Consider the following 19,685-nt stretch of genomic DNA (forward strand, 5'->3'; position numbering starts at 1 on the left):
TGCTTGGGGCTAGTGCACTGGGACGACCCAGAGGGATGGTATGGGGAGGGAGGAGGGAGGAGGGTTCAGGATGGGGAACACATGTATACCTGTGGCGGATTCATTTTGAGTGCAGTACTTTCACAGCATCATCTTTCAGGATTTGAATTAGTTCAACTGGAATTGCATCACCTCCACTAGCTTTGTTTGTAGTGGTGTTTCCTAAGGCCCACTTGAGTTTGCATTCCAGGATGTTTGGCTCTAGGTGAGTGATCACACCATTGTGGTTATATGGGTCATGAAGATCTTTTTTATATAGTTCTTCTGTGTATTCTTGGCACCTCTTCTTAGTATCTTCTACTTCTGTTAGGTCCATACCATTCTGTCTTTTACTGTGCTCATCTTTGCATGAAATGTTCCCTTGGTGTCTCTAATATTCTTGAAGAGATCTCTAGTCTTTCCCATTCTGTTGTTTTCCTCTATTTCTTTACATTGATCACTGAGGAAGGCTTTTTTTTTTTTTAATCTCTCCTTGCTATTCTTTGGAACTCTGCATTCAAATGGGTATATCTTTCGTTTTCTCCTTTCCTTTTCACTTCTCTTCTTTTCACAGCTATTTGTAAGGGCTCCTCAGACAACCATTTTGCCTTTTTGCATTTATTTTTCTTGGAGATACTCTTGATCGTTGACTCCTGTACAATGTCACAAACCTCTGTCCATAGTGTTTCAGGCACTCTATCAGATCTCATCCCTTGAATCTATTTGTCACTTCCACTATATAATCTATTTGATTTAGGTCAGACCTGAATGGTCTAGTGGTTTTCTCCACTTTCTTCAAATTAAGTCTGAATTTGGCAATAAGGAGTTCATGATCTGAGTCACAGTCAGCTCCTGGTCTTATTTTTGCTGACTGTATAGAGATTCTCCATCTTTGGCTGCAAAGAAAATAATCAATCTGATTTCAGTATTGACCATCTGGTGATGTTCATGCATAGAGTCTTCTCTTGTGTTGTTGGAAGAGGGTGTTTGCTATGACCCGTGCATTCTCTTGGCAAAACTCTATTAGCCTTTGCCCTGCTTCAGTTTGTACTCCAAGGCCAAGTTTGCCTGTTATTCTAGGTATCTCTTGACTTGCTACTTTTGCATTCCATTCCCCTATAATGAAAAAGACATCTTTTTTGGGTGTTAGTTCTAGAAGGTCTTATAGATCTTCAGAGAACCGTTCAGCTTCAGCTTCTTCAGCATTACTGGTTGGGGCATAGACTCGGAATACTGTGATACTGAATGGTTTGCCTTGGAAATGAACAGAGATCACACTGTCATTTTTGAGATTGCATCCAAGTACTGCATTTTGGACTCTTTTGTTGACTATGATGGCTACTCCATTTCTTCTAAGGGATTCTTGCCCACAGTAGTAGATATAATGGTAATCTGAGTTAAATTCACCCATTCCAGTCCATTTTAGTTCACTAACTTCTAAAATGTCGATGTTCACTCTTGCCATATCCTGTTTGACCACTTCCCATTTGCCTTGATTCATGGACCTAACATTCCAGGTTCCTATGCAATATTGCTCTTTACAGCATTGGATTTTACTTCCATCACCAGTCACATATACAATTGGGCACAGTTTTTGCTTTGGCTCCATCTCTTCATACCTTATATAATATCCTAGTGCTTTCGTAGATCAGGGAATTAAAAATAAAGTGGTGGTTTTTTATCTCTTAGAGTGATAATACCTCAATGTAGATGAATCAAGAAACAGCAGTAAGCAAACTGTTTAGAAATAATAGGTGCATACTAGTAATGTAATAAAAATATAATGGGAATGTAACAGTGTGTGTAGGCAAAGGGGACAGGACTCATTAATAGGAAGCTTTGAAAAAGAAGGCAGTGTCTGAATCAGACTCTCAATGAGGATAAGGATTTTAATTAACTAGGATGTGGAATGGACAAGTAGGACTCCAGACTGACGGAAAAGCCTGCAAACTGTAGAGGCGAGAAAATGAAAGCATGCTTAAGAGAAGGCTGGGCACCAAGTGCCACAGGAAAGTGAGTCCTTAGTCTGACATGGGACTGGGTAAGCTTTTAAAGGTTCTTCTAATTAAGGGGTCTGTACTTTGTGAAGAAGATCATTTTAGTGTGAAGATTAGATTGTAAAGGGGGATAGATAAGAAATAGCAACTAGTCTAGATATCACTATAATTATTTCTTACATCACATTTTCTCAAAATGTTTTTAAAATAAATTGAATTAAACATCATTTTATTCTCTCTCTCTGTTTAAATAAATCTCTAAAACACAAGTACTAACTGGCAATTTCATGTGGTTTCTTAGGTTGGAGGGGTCTATATTTATTTTTCAGCTTTTTGAAATATTCTACAGATGGTTTCTCTAAACAAAGAGACTAGATAATTTATCACTAATAAGTTAAAAATCCCACTCTTAAAAAATGGGCAGACCTTCTGGGGTCATCTTTTGATGTGTCATATCATGTGTCCTGAATGATTTTACCCAAAGGAACTAATTTATCAAAAGCTTAAGACTGCAAATGTGAAAAGATTTACAGAGCTGTACGTTAGTGTAAAAAGCAGAATGCAGTGTTTAGCTAACATGAGTCATAGGCTGCAAAGTAGGGTTCATGACAGGGAGACACTGATGAATGGGATTAGATCTAATTGAGGTTTGGTACAAAATGATGGCAAGGATTTTTTCTTTTGCTAGCACTCATGTTAATATGTATGTGAGCAAGTATTTTGGGAAACGATGCTAAATTAAAATTAGTTGACAAAGTTCTAAAGTGAAATCAAGTATTAATATATGCATTTCAATAAACATTTCTGGGCTACAAGTGATTGATACAATTACTGTTCTAATCATAAATCTGGATTCTTTTTAACAGCCTTGTGACTCATGGAATTCATAGTTGCAAATGTACAAGTGAATGAATTACAACTATTTAAAAGATCTATAACCTTAAAGTACTAATGAATTAACCAAACTAATAACCATTTTATAATGAATTCATAAGACACTATTGTGGTTATTGTAGTATAAATGCCTACACAGATAATGTCAGTTATTTACAAATATCACAAAGAGAGAATACATCTTAAGAACTGTCATAGTCCTTTAAATTAATCTAGCACTATGAGCAATAAATCAACCACAATCTTTTGAAACTTGTCTCCATGGGAAATAGCAGAAACTATGTTTTCCTTTCAGTCTCATATTCCTAGTGTTCATACTTTTTTAAGATGGGAAAAAGAAAAAGACAATACAGAGAATCTTTTAATTTACAGCAGTATTTGCAGTTATGATGAGTAACTGAACACTACTTTGTGGACAAGGAGACTAAGGGCCAAATGAAATATATTTAGACTTCAAAAATAACTTCCATTGTCTATTGGTATTGATTAAATTCTGTGGCCAAATGTGAAAATATAGGAAAGATTTAGCTTATAAATGTTTTGATGCTTCATATTTTTATATGAGGAATTAGTATAGATAGAGATCTTTTATAAAAAAAAATTTTTTTTGTATTCAACTAATTATAGGGGAAATAAACTTACATAAGAACCCTATGTAACCCCAGAATATCTGTACAAGAAACTGGTTCTACTAGTATCTTTTGTGTACTCTAAGATAAAACCACTGACATGGGGTGCAAAATTTAAGAAAAAGAAAGGTTAGAGACAGAAATATTACTAAATGTGAGTTTCCAGATGGATAATGAGGAAATCTTGACTTTTCATTTAATGTCAGAAATTTTATCAGTTCCATAAATAAACTCTGCAGCCGGCATCTCCACACTGCATGGCACTCAGTGAGTGCATTTTCTGTTTTCCAGACCCCAAAATAGGTGTATGCTTCATTCCAAGTCAACAGACATGTAATTTGGAGTCAAAGATTTAAGTCAAATAAACATCAATCCCAAAATTAAGTACTAACCCTGGTAAAGTATTAAAATTAACAAAATTCAAAAAGTTCGTTTCTTCTTGAATAAGGAGTACTATATAGGCTTATAAGAAAAACAGTCCATATAACAAAAATATAAAACCTATGGATGTCTTTAATAGCAAATGTATAAGACACATATGAAGAAAATTCTAAACCTTTGCTGAGGAACATACAAGACGGTATGAATATGGAAAGACTATTCTAGACAGAGAAGGTTTGACAGTAGGAAAATGTGAAGACACAACTGATTTACCTATTTTTAAAAGAATTTTACTTCCTTGGAATTAGAAAAATATTATTTCTCAGGGACAGGTAAGAACAGTTTAAAAACAAAGAATAATAAAGGAGGATTAGCACTGCTATTGGAGAAGGCAATGGCACCCCACTCCAGTACTCTTGCCTGGAAAATCCCATGGGCAGAGGAGCCTGGTAGGCTGCAGTCCACGGGGTCGTGAAGAGTCGGACACAACTGAGCCGCTTCCCTTTCACTTTTCACTCTCATGCATTGGAGAAGGAAATGGCAACCCACTCCAGTGTTCTTGCCTGGAGAATCCCAGGGATGGGGGAGCCTGATGGGCTGCCTGTCTACGGGGTCGCACAGAGTTGGACACGACTGAAGCGACTTAGCAGCAGCAGCAGCACTGCTATATGTAAAAAAAAAATTACAAACTATCAGTTATTAAAATAACAGTTATTAGCTCTAGGATAGACAAATAAGTAAAAAAATAAGAAATCCAATAAACAGAATTATCCATGACTACTTACTGTATGTAAATTAAAGGTGCCATAAAGATACTGCTACTGCTAAGTCACTTCAGTCGTGTCTGACTCTGTGTGACCCCATAGATGGCAGCCCACCAGGCTCCCCTGTCCCTGGGATTCTCCAGGCAAGAACACTGGAGTGGCTTGCCATTTCCTTTTCCAATGCAAGAAAGTGAAAAGTGAAAGTGAAGCCGCTCAGTTGTGTCCGACTCTTAGCGACCCCATGGACTGCAGCCTACCAGGCTCCTCTGCCCATAGGATTCTCCAGGCAAGAGTACTGGAGTGGGGTGCCATTGCCTTCTCCGAGATTGTGAATATATTAAACAAGAATGACTAAATCCTTGGAAAATAATTAAGTTCGAGTGGTTATCTTACATCAAAACAAATTTGGAATAAATGAAGTGAAAATTTAAAAAGATTATGGGTGAAAAGCCCTTTTGAGGAATAATTCCAAAAGCAGGGAGAAAAAACAAAACAAAACAAATGAACTATTTTATTACATAAAACGTTAAAATTTCAGTATTAAAAAGGATACCTCAAAAAAAGTTAACAGTAAATGATAAACCTGAAGAATTTTGCAACATGTATCTTACAGGAAAGAGTTAATAACCTTTGATGATCTCACCTAGTCCTACAGCCTTAAAAATCACCTAAGTGTTACTAATTCTCAAATTTATCTTTGAGTTTAGGCTTCTCTCATAAACTCCAGATCCTTGGATCCAACTACTTACATGATGTCTCCACTTGGATATATCTTATACAAGTTTAAAATGATGCAAACTGAACTCCTAATCTTCTAACACCTCCACCCTGTAAGCCTGCTCCACCATCTCTTTTAAGGTGACTCAATTCTTTCAGCTGCTGAGTTCAGAAATCTTAATCATCCTTGACCTTTTTTTCTCTCACACCTCAAATACAATTTGTTACAATGTCCTGCTGACTCTACCTTCAAAATATAGTAGAATCTGACCACTTCTGACCAACTCCACTGCTACCAACATGGTCGAGCTACCATGTTCTTTTACGTGGGTTATTGCAGTGGTGTCTTAAAGAGTTTCAACCCTTGCCATATGACAATCTATTCTCAACACAGAAACCAGAGGGATCTTTTAAAATCATGACTAAGATATGCTACTTTTCTGCTTAGATCATGTTATGGTTCCCTGTTTCATTCAGAGTAAAAGCCTATGTCTGTAAAACGACCTGCTGCTGCTGCTGCTGCTAAGTCGCTTCAGCCGTGTCCGACTCTGTGCGACCCTATAGGCTGCAGTCTAATCCCCCGTCCCTGGGATTCTCCAGGCAAGAACACTGGAGTGGGTTGCCATTTCCTTCTCCAATGCATGAAAGTGAAAAGTGAAAGTGAAGTCGCTCAGCCGTGTCTGACTCTTAGAGACCCCATGGACTGCAGCCTACCAGGCTCCTCCATCCATGGTAATTTCCAGGCAAGAGTACTGGAGTGGGGTGCCATTGCCTTCTCCGGTAAAACGACCTACAAGGCTCTATATGACCTGCCTGTGTACTCTAATGTATCCTTACTATCAAATAAGAACACAGGAGAAGTTCAATAAATATTACTGAATGAATGAATATCTGTATCTTAAGCTCTTATAAATAAGTAACAATTTTTGCTATACAGACTATGAAAAAAAACATAACTGATCAAATGATGGCTAAGTCATTCACAGAAAACCTATCCTTAAATAGGTGAAAAAATTACTCAAGTATACTAGTAAAGGAAAATTGGAAAGATGATATTTATGACTATTAAACTGGCAATGAATCAATAAGTAATTAGCAAGGACAAAGAGGGAGGGAGAACCACAGATTTAAAAGGATTTACAGATACATCAACCAATGAAATGGGTTTTGTTTGGATACTGAAATAAAAAAGCTATTAAAAATTAATCTGCTCCCTCTTATGTTTTTATATATATATATATATATATATATATATATATATATATATATATATCCCCGCCCCCGCTTCTCTCTCTTTCCTATTGGGAGTCTGATTTTATCTTCCAGGGGTCATTTCAAACATATTGTTATATTTTTCTAATGTATCTGCTATTATTCTATATTTATTAGAGTTTTCATTCTTTGTTATTGTTCTGCTTTTTTGTTGTTGTTTTTTCCCCTTTTCTTTCTTCTTTTTTTTTTCCCCTGCACCCCATGTCTTGGGGGATCCTTGAGGATCAGATCCTCTGGCCTGATCTCTGGGACCAGAAATCAGGCCTGAGCCCATGGTGGAAATGCTGAGTCTGAACTGCTGGAGTAGCAGAGACCATCAGCCCCCAGGAATATTAATCAGAGTTAGATAATCCAGAGGTCCACATCTCAGCATTAAGATGGTCCTACCCAACTGCCTGTAAACTCCACTGCTGGAAACCTCAGGCCAAACAACTAGTAAGACAGGAACATAGTCTCACTCATTAAAAAAAAAAAAAAAAATGAAATAACACAAAAATATGTTACAGATGAAGGAGCAATGTAAAAAGCTATAAGACCAAAATAAGTAAAGAGGAAACTGGCAACCTATCTGAAAAAGAATTTAGAGTAATGATAGTAAAGAAGTTTCAAAATATAGAAAATAGAATGGAGAAAATACAAGAAACATTTAACAAAGACCTAGAAGAAACAAAGAATAAACAAATAGTGATGAACAGCACAATTACTGAAATTAAGAATACTGTAGAAAGAATCAATAAGAGAATAACTGAAGCAGAAGAACAGATAAGTGAGCTGGAAGATAGAATGATATAAATAAATGCTGAGGAGCAGAATAAAGAAAAAAGAATTAAAAGTATTGAGGACAGTCTCAGAAACCTCTGGGACAATATTAAACACACTAACATTTGAATTATAGGAGTCCCAGAAGAAGAAAAGAAAGGGTATGAGAAAATATTTGAGATTATAGTCAAAAACTTCCCTAACATGGGAACACCCAAACAGCCACCCAAGTACAGGAAGCCCAGAGAGTCTCTTACAGGATAAACTCAGAGAGACATACACCAAGATATATATTAATCAAGTTAACAAAAATTAAACACAAATAAAAAGTATTAAAAGCAGCAAGGGAAAAGCATAAAACAACATACAAATGAATGCCCATAAGGCTAACAGTTGATTTTTCAGCAGAAACTCTCATGCTCGGAGTGGCAGGATATATTTAAAGTGGTGAAAGAGAAAAAACTACAACCAAGATTACTCTACCCAGCAAGGATTTCATTCATATTTGATGGTGAAATCAAAAGCTTTACAGACAAAAGCTAAGAGAATCTGACACCACCAAGTCAGCTTTATAACAAATGATAAAGGAACTTCTCTAGGAAGAAACACAGGAGAAGAAAAAGACTCACAAAAATAAATCCTAAACAATTAAGAAAATGGATAGGAACATACATATTTATAACTACTTTAAGTGTAAATGGATTAAATGCCCCAACCAAAAGACAAAGACTGGCTGAATGGATACAGAAACAAGACTTAGGCATATGCTGCCTAAAAGAGACTCACTTCAGACCTAAGGGCACATACGACTAAAAGTCAGGGGATGGAAAAACATACTCCATGCAAACAGGAGTCAAAAGAAAGCAGGGATAGCAATACTTACATCAGATAAAATAGACTTTAAAATAAAAACTGGTACAAGAAATAAGGAAGGATACTACATAATGATCAAAGGATCAATCCAAGAAGAAGATATAATAATTATAAATACTTATGCACCTAACATAGGTGCACCTCAATACATAAAGCAAATGCAAACAACCATAAAAGGGGAAATTGACAGCAACATGGTAATAGTAAGGGACTTTAACACTCCACTTACACCAATGGACAGATCATCCACACAGGAAAATTAATAAAGAAACACAGGCTTAAATCACACTATACCAGATGGACCTAATTGATATCTTTAAAACATTCACTCCAAAACAGCAAAATACACCTTTTTTGTCAAATGCACAGGAACATTTTCCAGGATAGATCAATTCTATCAAATATTTAGAAAAGAACTAAAACACATAATTCTCAAACTATACCAAAAAATTACAGTGAGAGGAACACTCCCAAACTCATTCTATGGGGCCACCATCATCCTGAAACCAAAACCAGAAAGATCTCTCTCTCACACACACACACACACACACACACACACACATATATACAGGCCAATATCAATGATGAACATAGATGCAGAAATCCTGGACGAAATATTAGTGAACAGAATCCAACAACACATTAAAAGGATCATACACCATGATTAAGAGGGTTTTTCCTAGGTATGCAAGGATTCTTCAATATATACAAATCAATGTGATATACCATATAAACACATTGAAAGACGAGAAACTCAACAGATACAGAAAAAATTTTTGACAAAATTCAATATCCATTTATGATAAAAATTCTCCAGAAGATGGGCATAGAAAGAACCATAAAAGCTCTATAGAAAAATGGGCATAGAAGGAACGTACCTCAGCATAATAAAGGCCATATATAACAAACCCACAGCAAACAATATTCTCAATGATGAAAAACTGAAAGCATTTCCTCTCAAATCAGGAACAAGACAGGAGAGCCCACTCTCACCACTATTATTCAATATAGTTTCAGGAAGTTCTAGCCACAGCAATCAGAGAGCAAAGAGAAATAAAAAGAATCCAAATCAAAAAGGAAGTAAACAAAAAAGAAGTAAACTCTCACTGTTTGCAGATGACATCATACTATACATAGAAAACCCTAACGATGCCTCCAGAAAACTACTAGAGCCAATCAATGATTTTAGCAAAGTTGTAGTATACAAATACACAGAAATCCCTGGCATTCCTATATACTAACAATGAAAAAAATAGAGAAATTAGGGAAATAATTCCATTCACCATTGCAACAAACAGAATATCTAGGAACAAATCTACCTAAGGAGACAAAAGACCTGTATACAAAAAACCCAAGACACTAATGGAAGAAATTAAAGATGACATAAAACAGACGGAGAGACATACCATGTTCTTGGATTAGAAGAATAAATGTTGTGAAAATGACTATTGTATCCAAAGCAATCTACATTCAACGCGACCTCTATCAAATTACCAGTGGCATTTCACAGAACTAGAACAAAAAATTCCAAAATTTGTATGGAAACACAAAAAAGACCCCGAACAGCTAAAGCAATCTTGAGAAAGAGAAATGGAGATGGAAAAATCAATCTGAGTTCAGACTACAGTTATTAAGACAGTATGGTATGGTCTTCAAAGCTACAGTCATCGAGACAGTATGGTATTGGCACAAAAACAAAAATACAGATCAATGGAACAAGACGAAAGTCCAGAAATAAACCCATACACCTATGAGCACCTTATCTTGGACAAAGGAGGCAAGAATACATAATGAAGAAAACAAAGCCTCTTCAATAAATGGTGCTGGGAAAACTGGACAGCTACATATAAAAGAATGAATTAGAACACTTCCTAATACCATACACACAAAAAACTCAAAATGAATTAAAGACCTAAATGTTAATGCAGAAACTATAAAACTTTTAGAAGAAAACATAGGCAAAACACTCTTTGACATAAATCACAACAATATCCTCTTTGATTGACCCACCTCTGAAAGTAAAGGAAATAAAATCAATAATAAATAAATGGGACCTAATTAAATTTAAAACTTCTGCAAAGGAAAGATGAAAAGACAATCCTTAGAATGGGAGAAAATAACCGCAAATGAAACAACTGACAAAGAATTAATCTTCAAAATATATAAGCACCTTCTATAGAAAAACAAACAACTCAATCAAAAACTGGGAGGAAGACCTAAACAGACATTTCTCCAAAAAAGACACAGATGGCCAACAAGCAAACAAAAAGATGCTCAATACTGCTCATTATTACAAAAATGTAAACAAAAACTACAATGAGGTATTAGCTCACATCAGTCAGAATGCCCATCATCAAAAAATTTACAAACAATAAATGCTGGAGAAGGTGTGGAGAAAAGCAAAACCTTTTGCACTGTTGGTGGGAATGAAGACTGATACAGCCACTATGGAGAACAGTATGGAGATTCCTCAAAAAACTAGGAATAAAACTACTGTTCGACCCAGCAATCCCATGACAGGGCAAATATCCTGAGAAAATCATAAATGAAAAAGACACATATACCCCAAAGTTCACTGCAGCACTATTGACAACAGCTAGGACATGGAAGCAACCTAGATGTCTATCAATGGATGAATGGATAAAGAAGCTGTGGTACATATATACAATGGAATATTATTCAGCCAGAAAAAGGAACACATCTGAGTCAATTCAAGTGAGGTGGATGAACCTACAACCTATCATACAGAGTGAAGTAAGTCAGAAAAAGAAAAACAAAGGTTGCATATCAGCAAATATATATGGAATCTAGAAAAATGGTACACATAAACATATTTGAAGGGCAGGAATAAAGACACAGATAAGGAGAACAGATTTGGGACACAGCAGGAGAAGGAGAGGGTGGGATGAATTGAGAGAATAGTATTTAAACACATACATTACCACATGTAAAACAGATAGCTAGTAGGAAGCTACTGTATAACACAGGGAGTTCAACCTGGTGCTCTGTGACAACCTAGAGGGGTGGTATGGGGTTGGGGGTGGCTCAAGAAACAGGGGACGTATGTATACTTATGACTGATTCATGCTCTTGTATAGCAGAAGTCAACACAATATTGTAAAGCAATTATCCTCAAATTAAAAATAAATTTTAAAAAGTTATAAGAAGAAACAATTTATGTTATTTGGCCATTGCTTCATGTTTTTAGAAATGTAAACATAAATTTCACTATTTATATTTTTTTAAATGGACTACTTCAATATTCTAAGATAAGAAAAATAAACATTTATTAGTGGACTTGTTTCAGTTCAGTTCAGTCGCTCAGTTGTGTCCCAATCTTAGGGACCCCATGAATCGCAGCACGCCAGGCCTCCCTGTCCATCACCAAGTCCCGGAGTTCACTCAAACTCACGTCCATCGAGTCAGTGATGCCATCCAGCCATCTCCTCCTCTGTCGTCCCCTCTTCCTCCTGCCCCCAATCCCTCCCAGCATCAGAGTCTTTTCCAATGAGTCAACTCTTCGCATGAGGTGGCCAAAGTACTGGAGTTTCAGCTTTAGCATCATTCCTTCCAAAGAACATCCAGGGCTGATCTCCTTTAGAATGGACTGGTTGGATCTCCTTGTAGTCCAAGGGACTCTCAAGAGTCTTCTCTCCAACACCACAGTTCAAAAGCATCAATTCTTCGGCGCTCAGCTTTCTTCACAGTCCAACTCTCACATCCACACATGACCACTGGAAAAACCATAGCCTTGACTAGACGGACCTTTCTTGGCAAAGTAATGTCTTTTCAATATGCTATCTAGGTTGGTCATAACTTTTCTTCAAGGAGTAAGCCTCTTTTAATTTCATGGCTGCAGTCACCATCTGCAGTGATTTTGGAGCCTGAAAATATAAAGTCTGACACTGTTTCCACTGTTTCCCCATCTATTTCCCATGAAGTGATGGGACTGGATGCCATGATCTTCGTTTTCTGAATGTTGAGCTTTAAGCCAACTTTTTCACACTCCTCTTTCACTTTCATCAAGAGGCTTTTGAGTTCCTCTTCACTTTTTGCCATAAGGGTGGTGTCATCTGCATATCGGAGGTTATTGATATTTCTTCCAGCAGTCTTGACTCCAGCTTGTGCTTCTTCCAGCCCAGCGTTTCTCATGATGTACTCTGCATATAAGTTAAATAAGGAGGGTGACAACATACAGCCTTGACGTACTCCTTTCCCTATTTGGAAAAGGAGTTTCCAAATCTGAATTTGGAATTTCCAGTCTGTTGTTCCATGTCCAGTTCTAACTGTTGCTTCCTGACCTGCATATAGGTTTCCCAAGAGGCAGGTCAGGTGGTCTAGTATTCCCATCTCTTTCAGAATTTTCCAGTTGATCATGATCCACACAGTCAAAGGCTTTGGCATAGTCAATAAAGCAGAAATAGATGTTTTTCTGGAACTTTCTTGCTTTTTCCATGATCCAGCGGATGTTGGCAATTTGATCTCTGGTTCCTCTGCCTTTTCTAAAACCAGCTCGAACATCTGGAAGTTCATGGTTCATGTATTGCTGAAGCCTGGCTTGGAGAATTTTGAGCATTAATGTACTAGCGTGTGAGATGAGTACAATTGTGTGGTAGTTTGAGCATTCTTTGGCATTGCCTTTCTTTGGGATTGGAATGAAAACTGACCTTTTCTAGTCCTGTGGCCACTGCTGAGTTTTCCAAATTTGCTGGCATATTGAGTGCAGCACTTTCACAGCATTATCTTTCAGGATTCAAAATAGCTCAACTGGAATTCCATCACCTCCACTAGATTTGCTTACCCCTTCCCTATTATTTATCTTTGACTCTCTTTTCATAATGAATATAATATACATAATTCATGGAATGAAAAAAACATACTAAGCAAATAGTTAATCTATAAAATCACTTGAATATTAAAATAACAAAGAACAAAACATAATAAAAACAAAACCTATTTTCTAATACATTAAAAAAAATCATAATTATAAAGGTAACATGACCTCAAATCTTTCCTTTTGAATGCTATGAAAAAGAATTAAGTCAAATAAAAGTTTTGTTTTACTGTTGACAAAAATAGTCTATGCAACTGCAATGTAAGTGAAATATAGATTTTTAAATAAGGGATAACGATCATCATATAGCAGGTGGTATTTCTTAATCATGGTGTTAAAACTCCATTTCCTCTCCAGCATCTTGAATGCATTATAAATTAGGAATCAAGGCCCCAAAGGCATGAGATAATCTGAAAAAAATATTAAGTTTTCTTTCTAAAGATCTCAACTAGGTCAGTTCTAATGATGATAATGCTTTATTAAGAGAAAAAGAATATACATACATCTGCAACTTGCCTGTCATCTTAACGTAAAGATGTAGTATAGGAAACCTGATAACTGAGACCAAGGTAATTCAGAGCAACCTGTCTATGGAATGCAAGCAAAAAATCTGGGCAAAATATAAAAAACATATGCTAGAAGGCACAGGAGAGCTAACAAGATTGTGAAGAATTATAGGCAAGTATCAGGAGGAAGTTGAAGGCTCAGGAGAGTAATCTCTGCATTTATAGCTATTTCTCCCTTGAGGTGATTTGCTGATGCTGGAGGAGGTGGCAGAAAAGCTTAGCAACACTGTTGAGAGCTTTGTTCGGAAAGCAAGAACGAATTTAAGGCCTACTATAGAGAGTTCTCTGTAAACCCTCCTTGAGTTGAGCTGGGACACAGCTAAACTGGAAAGGGCAAACTAGGAGTAGTCAGGCCCTTGCAGAAGCGGCAGTTCAGAAGTTTCAAATTATCTCAGGCTCTAAAATTGTACTGAAACAATTTTAGACTGCTAACCACACAAGGAGTCTGGAATAAGCAAATGGAAATCCTCATTGAGGAAGACATTATTATCAGAAGCCTTAAAGAATTTTATAAACAATTCTGAAAACACATGTGTGATGTACAAAAATTAGCATGCATTCAAGGCAAAGCACATGAAAGAAATCCAGCAGAAAGAGAACAGAAGCAGACCTAGAAGGTTCTAGGCTTGGGAATTCTCAGACACAGATTTCACCTACTATATTCAGTGAAAATTTTTGCAAAGAAATGGAAACTATAAAAAAGAATCAAATGGAAATTCCAAAACTGAAATATAAGTGAAATGGAGAACTTGATGGATTTAAGACCCATTTGACACAAATTTAAAGAGAAACTATAAAATACGTGAAAAGAAATTTCCAGGAAAAGAAAAAAAAAGAAAAGCAGAAGAAGGCAAAGGCATGGATAAGACAGTAAGGCAGTAACATGCAATATAACTGGAGCCTCAGAAGCAGAAAAGAGAACAAAAGTGGCAGAAGCAACATTTGAAGATACAATGGTTAAGAACTTTAAAAACTGATAAAAAACAGTACAGACACAAATTCAGAGTTCTGTGAACCTAGTAAGAGAAGTAGAAATAAAAGTACATTTAGGCACAATATAGCAAAACTACTAAGACCCAAAGACAAAGAAAAAACATTTTAGGAAGCCAGAAAAGAAGTCAGATTATATTCAAGGGAGCAACATTTAGAATGAAAGTTGGCTTCAAAAGCAAAAATGAAAATCAGAAGATAATGAAACAATGTCTCTTTATCAAGTGTCTTTAACAAGTGCTTAAAGAAAAGAGTATCACATTGGAATTCTATACCCAGCAAAACAGTCTTCAAGAAACTTAAGACAAATACATTTTAAGATCTAATTGAGGTTATGAAATTTAAGATAGAGAGATTATCTTAGATTACCTGGTGGGCTCAATGTAATCATAGGAGCTTTTAAAAACAAAAACTTTCACTAACTGTAAGCAGGAGAGATAGGCAGAAGGAAAGCTAAGAGAGATTCAAAGCATGAGAATGACTTGCCTTTGTTGGCTAGGAGATGAAGTGATAAAGGTAGTCACATGCTAGAGAACAGAGTGAAATCGCTCAGTCATGTCTGACTCTTTGCCATCCCATGGACTGTAGCCTACAATGCTCCTCCGTCCATGGGATTTTCCAGGCAAGAGTGCTCGAGTGGGTTGCCATTTTCTTCTCTAGAGGATCTTCCCAACCCAGGGATTGAACCTGGGTCTCCCGCATTGTAGGCAGATGCTTTACCATCTGAGCCACCAGGGAAGTCAGAGAACAGAGGTGACCTCTGAAAAAACGGAGTGTCTGTACAATGCCAGGTACTTGAGTAAGTTCGGACTTGCTCTGAATTTGATCTATCTGGCTAATAATCAACAAGAAAACAGAGACCTCAGCCCTACAGCCACACAGAACTGAATTCAGCTAACAATAGAAGCACATTCTCCCCCAGAATCTCCAAACAGGAGACCCAACTGGCTGACATCTTGATTTTTGCCCCTGAAACTTGAGGCAGAGTAAGTAGCTGAGCCTGCTGGACTTCTGATCTTAAGAACTTTGAGATAATAAGCCAGTGTTATTTTAAATGGATATGTTTGTGTTAATTTCTTAGGGCAGCAATAGAAGACTGATATAAATGGAATAATCCAACAGTAATAGATGAGATTGTTAATAGTTCACCTCAGTATATGACAGAACATGAATTAAAAAATTAGTCAGTAAGAACATGATTTGAAGAACACAGCCGATTTGACCTGACTTAATATATTCTTTAAAAACATAATTGAAACATTTATACCAACTCTATGCTGGCTTTAAAGAAGTCTTCACAAACCTCAAAGAATTAAAATCAGTAAAAATGAGTTTCAAATTTAAAAAGAATATGCATTAGTTTAGTGTTGCTGTTCTTACACTGGGTTAAGGTGAAGATGAGACATAAAGATTTGTAAATGTAAAATCTCATAAATGTTTATATAAGAAAATTTTTGGAGCCTAACAGATCATTTTTTAAAGTTATTTATCCTCTGATCTAGGAAACTAATTCCTATGAAACTAGTACATATGTAGAAATGTTAATACAGTAGTTTCCCCTTACCCCACGGGAGGAAACATTCCTAGACTCCTAGTGGATACCAGAAACCAGACAGCAATGCCTCATATATTTCCTATTTGTGTGTGTGTGTGTGTGTCTGTGTGCGCCTCTTCTTACCTGGAGAATCCCCTGGACAGAGAAGCCTGGCAGGCTGCAGTCCATAGGGTCGCACAGAGTCAGACACAATGGAAGTGACTTAGCACGCACACATGCATAAAGCGACTTACCATGAATGCTTGCCTACCTATCTAAGGTAAAGTGTAATTTATAAATTAGGCAATAATTCTAAGAACATAATGTAATATAAGCTTGCAAATGTGGACTCTGTGTCAAAATATCTTATTGTACAAAGTTAATGCCTTTTCCAGGAGAAGGCAATGGCAACCCACTCCAGTACTCTTGCCTGGAAAATCCCATGGGCGGAGGAGCCTGGTAGGCTGCATGGGGTCGTGAAGAGTTGGACACTACTGAGCGACTTCACTTTCACTTTTCCTTTTCATGCATTGGAGAGGGAAATGGCAACCCACTCCAGTGTTCTTGCCTGGAGAATCCCAGGGATGGCGGAGCCTGGTGGGCTGCCGTCTATGGGGTCGCACAGAGTCGGACATGACTGAAGCGACTTAGCAGTAGCAGCAGCAATGCCATTTCCATCTTAACATCACTTACGCATTCTGACAGTAATTTTTGCAATTTGAGGTCCAAGAGCAAAACTAATATGAATTTCTTCTTCCTTCTTCATGATTTCATGGATAGAATACCTGTTCTTCCCCCAAATTTTAGCACCTCACATGTGATTTATTTTTCTTTCCTAATTAGCCAAAAACTTTCATTTCTGCACTTAAAAGGGAGCTCTTAATGGAATCTCTATGGCCTTACTGAATTGCTAGCATCACTTCTGCACTTTGGGATTATTGAGTAAAATACAGGTTACTTAAAAACAAGCACTGCAATACTGTGTGTGACAGCTGATCTGATAACCAAGATGACTACTAAGTGACAAACAGAAAGAATATGATGGATAAAGAGATGGTTCATATCTTGGGCAGGACAGAGTAGGACCACATGAAATTTTATGATGATACTCAGAATGGTGTGCAATTTAAAACTGATGAAGTATTTATTTCTGAAAATGTCCACTGAACATTTTTGGACTTCAGTTTACTGCAGGTAACTGAGATGGTGAAAAGTGAAACAGTAGAGAAGGGAGGACTACTGTATATGGTTCTCTGACATGCACTGTTCACCAATAATAGAACAATGGTTAAGTAAATGATTGTATAACAATTCTCACAGTTATTAAAAAAATGCTAGATTCTTTATATATGTACCCTAAAAATGATTAAAATGTAACAAAAAGCTTAAAAGTTAGATTATCTGATACAAATATCATACACACATTGTAAAGATAACCAAACTGTTAATAGGCATTTATCTCTAACCTAGCATAGAAGATTGAGGTTCTGGGAAAAGCTGAAGAGGGCATTCTGCTTCTATATTATCTGAATATTTTAAAACCAATATTTTAAAACTAACCAATTGTTAGTTTTTCAATTAAAATGCCCCATGCACACTTATGAAAGGAGAGATATTAAGTGATCTGCCAACAGAAAAACAGTAAATTCGACACTGTCAGTTGATCTTAAGAACATAAAAGATTGTTATTTATTACAGAACATAATATTCTTAATCATAATCTTCAGTCTTTAATACACGTAAAGTTTTAAAGAAGAGTGGAAATAAAATTATCTAATTAAAAACAGGTAAAATAACTTCACTGCTAGCATTATTTAGAACGTCAAGCATACTTCCCCTTACACCTTTGAAAGATACCAGTTAATTGAAATGATTCTGAAATTAATTCTCACAAAATAGCAAAACTACTAAAAAATTAACTGCTCTATTGATTGATATTACAAAGATTAATCTTTATAAATAGTGTTTACTTACTTAATGAAATAAAAGCTGTACTTACAACAAGGAGAAGAATGAACTGGTCCAAGTTGTGGGAAGGTCATAAGAATAGAAACTTCTGGTAGATTATTTTGCTTTGCAGGTTCACTAGTTTGATCAGCCCAAACCACCACTTTTTTCCTCTCGACCAAATGTTCAATTTCTTTGATGTCAGCCTCAAAAGTAGCATTTAACAGGCCAGATTCTTTTAAAGCACAGTATTGCTTTCTTAGGGCCGGAAGTAATGCATTCAATACTCTACATACAGAAGGTGACAAGAGAGAGATAAATACTAAATTTTAAATACAGTATTACAGATTTATGTAACATCCAAAGTATTTGTTGTTGTTCAGTCTCTTTGCTGCAGCACGAGCAAAGATGCCACTCTTTGCCATGAACTGCAGCATGCCAGGCTTCTCTGTCCTTCACTATCTCCCTGAGTATGCACAAACCTATGTTCATTGAGTCAGTGATGCCATCCAACCATCTCATACCCTGTCACCCTCTTTTCTTCTTGCCTCAGAATTTCCGAACATCAGGGTCTTTTCCAGTGAGTCAGCTCTTTGCATCAGTGGCCAAAGTATTGGAGCTCCAGCTTTAGCATCACTCCTTCCAATGAATATTCAGGGTTGATTTCCTTTAGGATTGATTGGTTTGATCTCTGTGTTGTTCAAGGGACTCTTAAGAGTCAACACCAGTTTGAAAGTGTCAATTTGCTGGTGCTCAGCCTTCTTTATGGTCCATCTCTTACATCCATACATGTATGTGTAATATGTTCTTAGTTGCTCAGTTGTGTCTGACTCTTTGCAACACCATGGACTGTAGCCCACCAGGCTCCTCTGTCCATGGGCATTTTCCAGGCAAGAATATTGCAGTGGGTTGTCATGCCCTCCTCCAGGGGATCTTCCCAACCCAGGAATCAAACAGGTCTCCTACATTGCAGGCAGATTCTTAACCATCTGAGCCACCAGGGAAGCCCAAGAATACTGGAGTGGGTAGCCTATCACTTCTCCAGGGCAATCTTCCTGACCCAGGAATTGAACCAGGGTCTCCTGCATTGCAGGTGGATTCTTTACCAGCTGAGCCACCAGGGTAGCCCCACATCCATACATGACTACTGGAAAAATCATAGCTTTGACTATACAGATCTTTGTTCGCACAGTGATGTCTCTGCTTTTTAATACACTGTCTAGGTTTGTCACAGCTGTTCTTCCAAGGAGCAGGTGTCTTTTAATTTTTTGGCTGCAGTCACCATCGACATTGATTTTGGAGCCCAAGAAAATGAAATCTGACACTTTTCCAACATTTTCCCCATCTATTTGCCATGCAGTGATAGGACCAAATGCCAAGATCTTAGTTTTCTGAATGTTGAGCTTTAAGCCAGGCTTTTTCACTCTCCTCTTTCACCTTCATCAAGAGGCTCTTTAGTTCGTCTTTACTTTCTGTCATTAAAGTGGCACCATCTGCATATCTGAGGTTG

The 19,685-nt window shown here is 36.9% G+C and overlaps 1 protein-coding gene and 1 non-coding gene across 2 annotated transcripts in view; both read right to left on the reverse strand.

Moving 5' to 3' along the window:
- KIF18A (kinesin family member 18A) overlaps window positions 1-19,685 on the reverse strand; it is an 86,074-nt gene that overhangs the window by 22,693 nt on the left and 43,696 nt on the right. Inside the window, exon 13 of the mRNA XM_019975856.2 lies at window positions 18,228-18,463. Coding sequence (XP_019831415.1) covers window positions 18,228-18,463 — 236 coding nt within the window. The remainder of the gene's footprint in view (window positions 1-18,227; window positions 18,464-19,685) is intronic.
- On the reverse strand, window positions 15,361-15,432 carry TRNAC-ACA (transfer RNA cysteine (anticodon ACA)). The gene has a single exon. It is a non-coding gene; the product is annotated as a tRNA-Cys (tRNA).

Source organism: Bos indicus, chromosome 15 (assembly GCF_029378745.1).
Source record: "Bos indicus isolate NIAB-ARS_2022 breed Sahiwal x Tharparkar chromosome 15, NIAB-ARS_B.indTharparkar_mat_pri_1.0, whole genome shotgun sequence".
In the NCBI taxonomy this organism is placed as follows: domain Eukaryota; kingdom Metazoa; phylum Chordata; class Mammalia; order Artiodactyla; family Bovidae; genus Bos; species Bos indicus.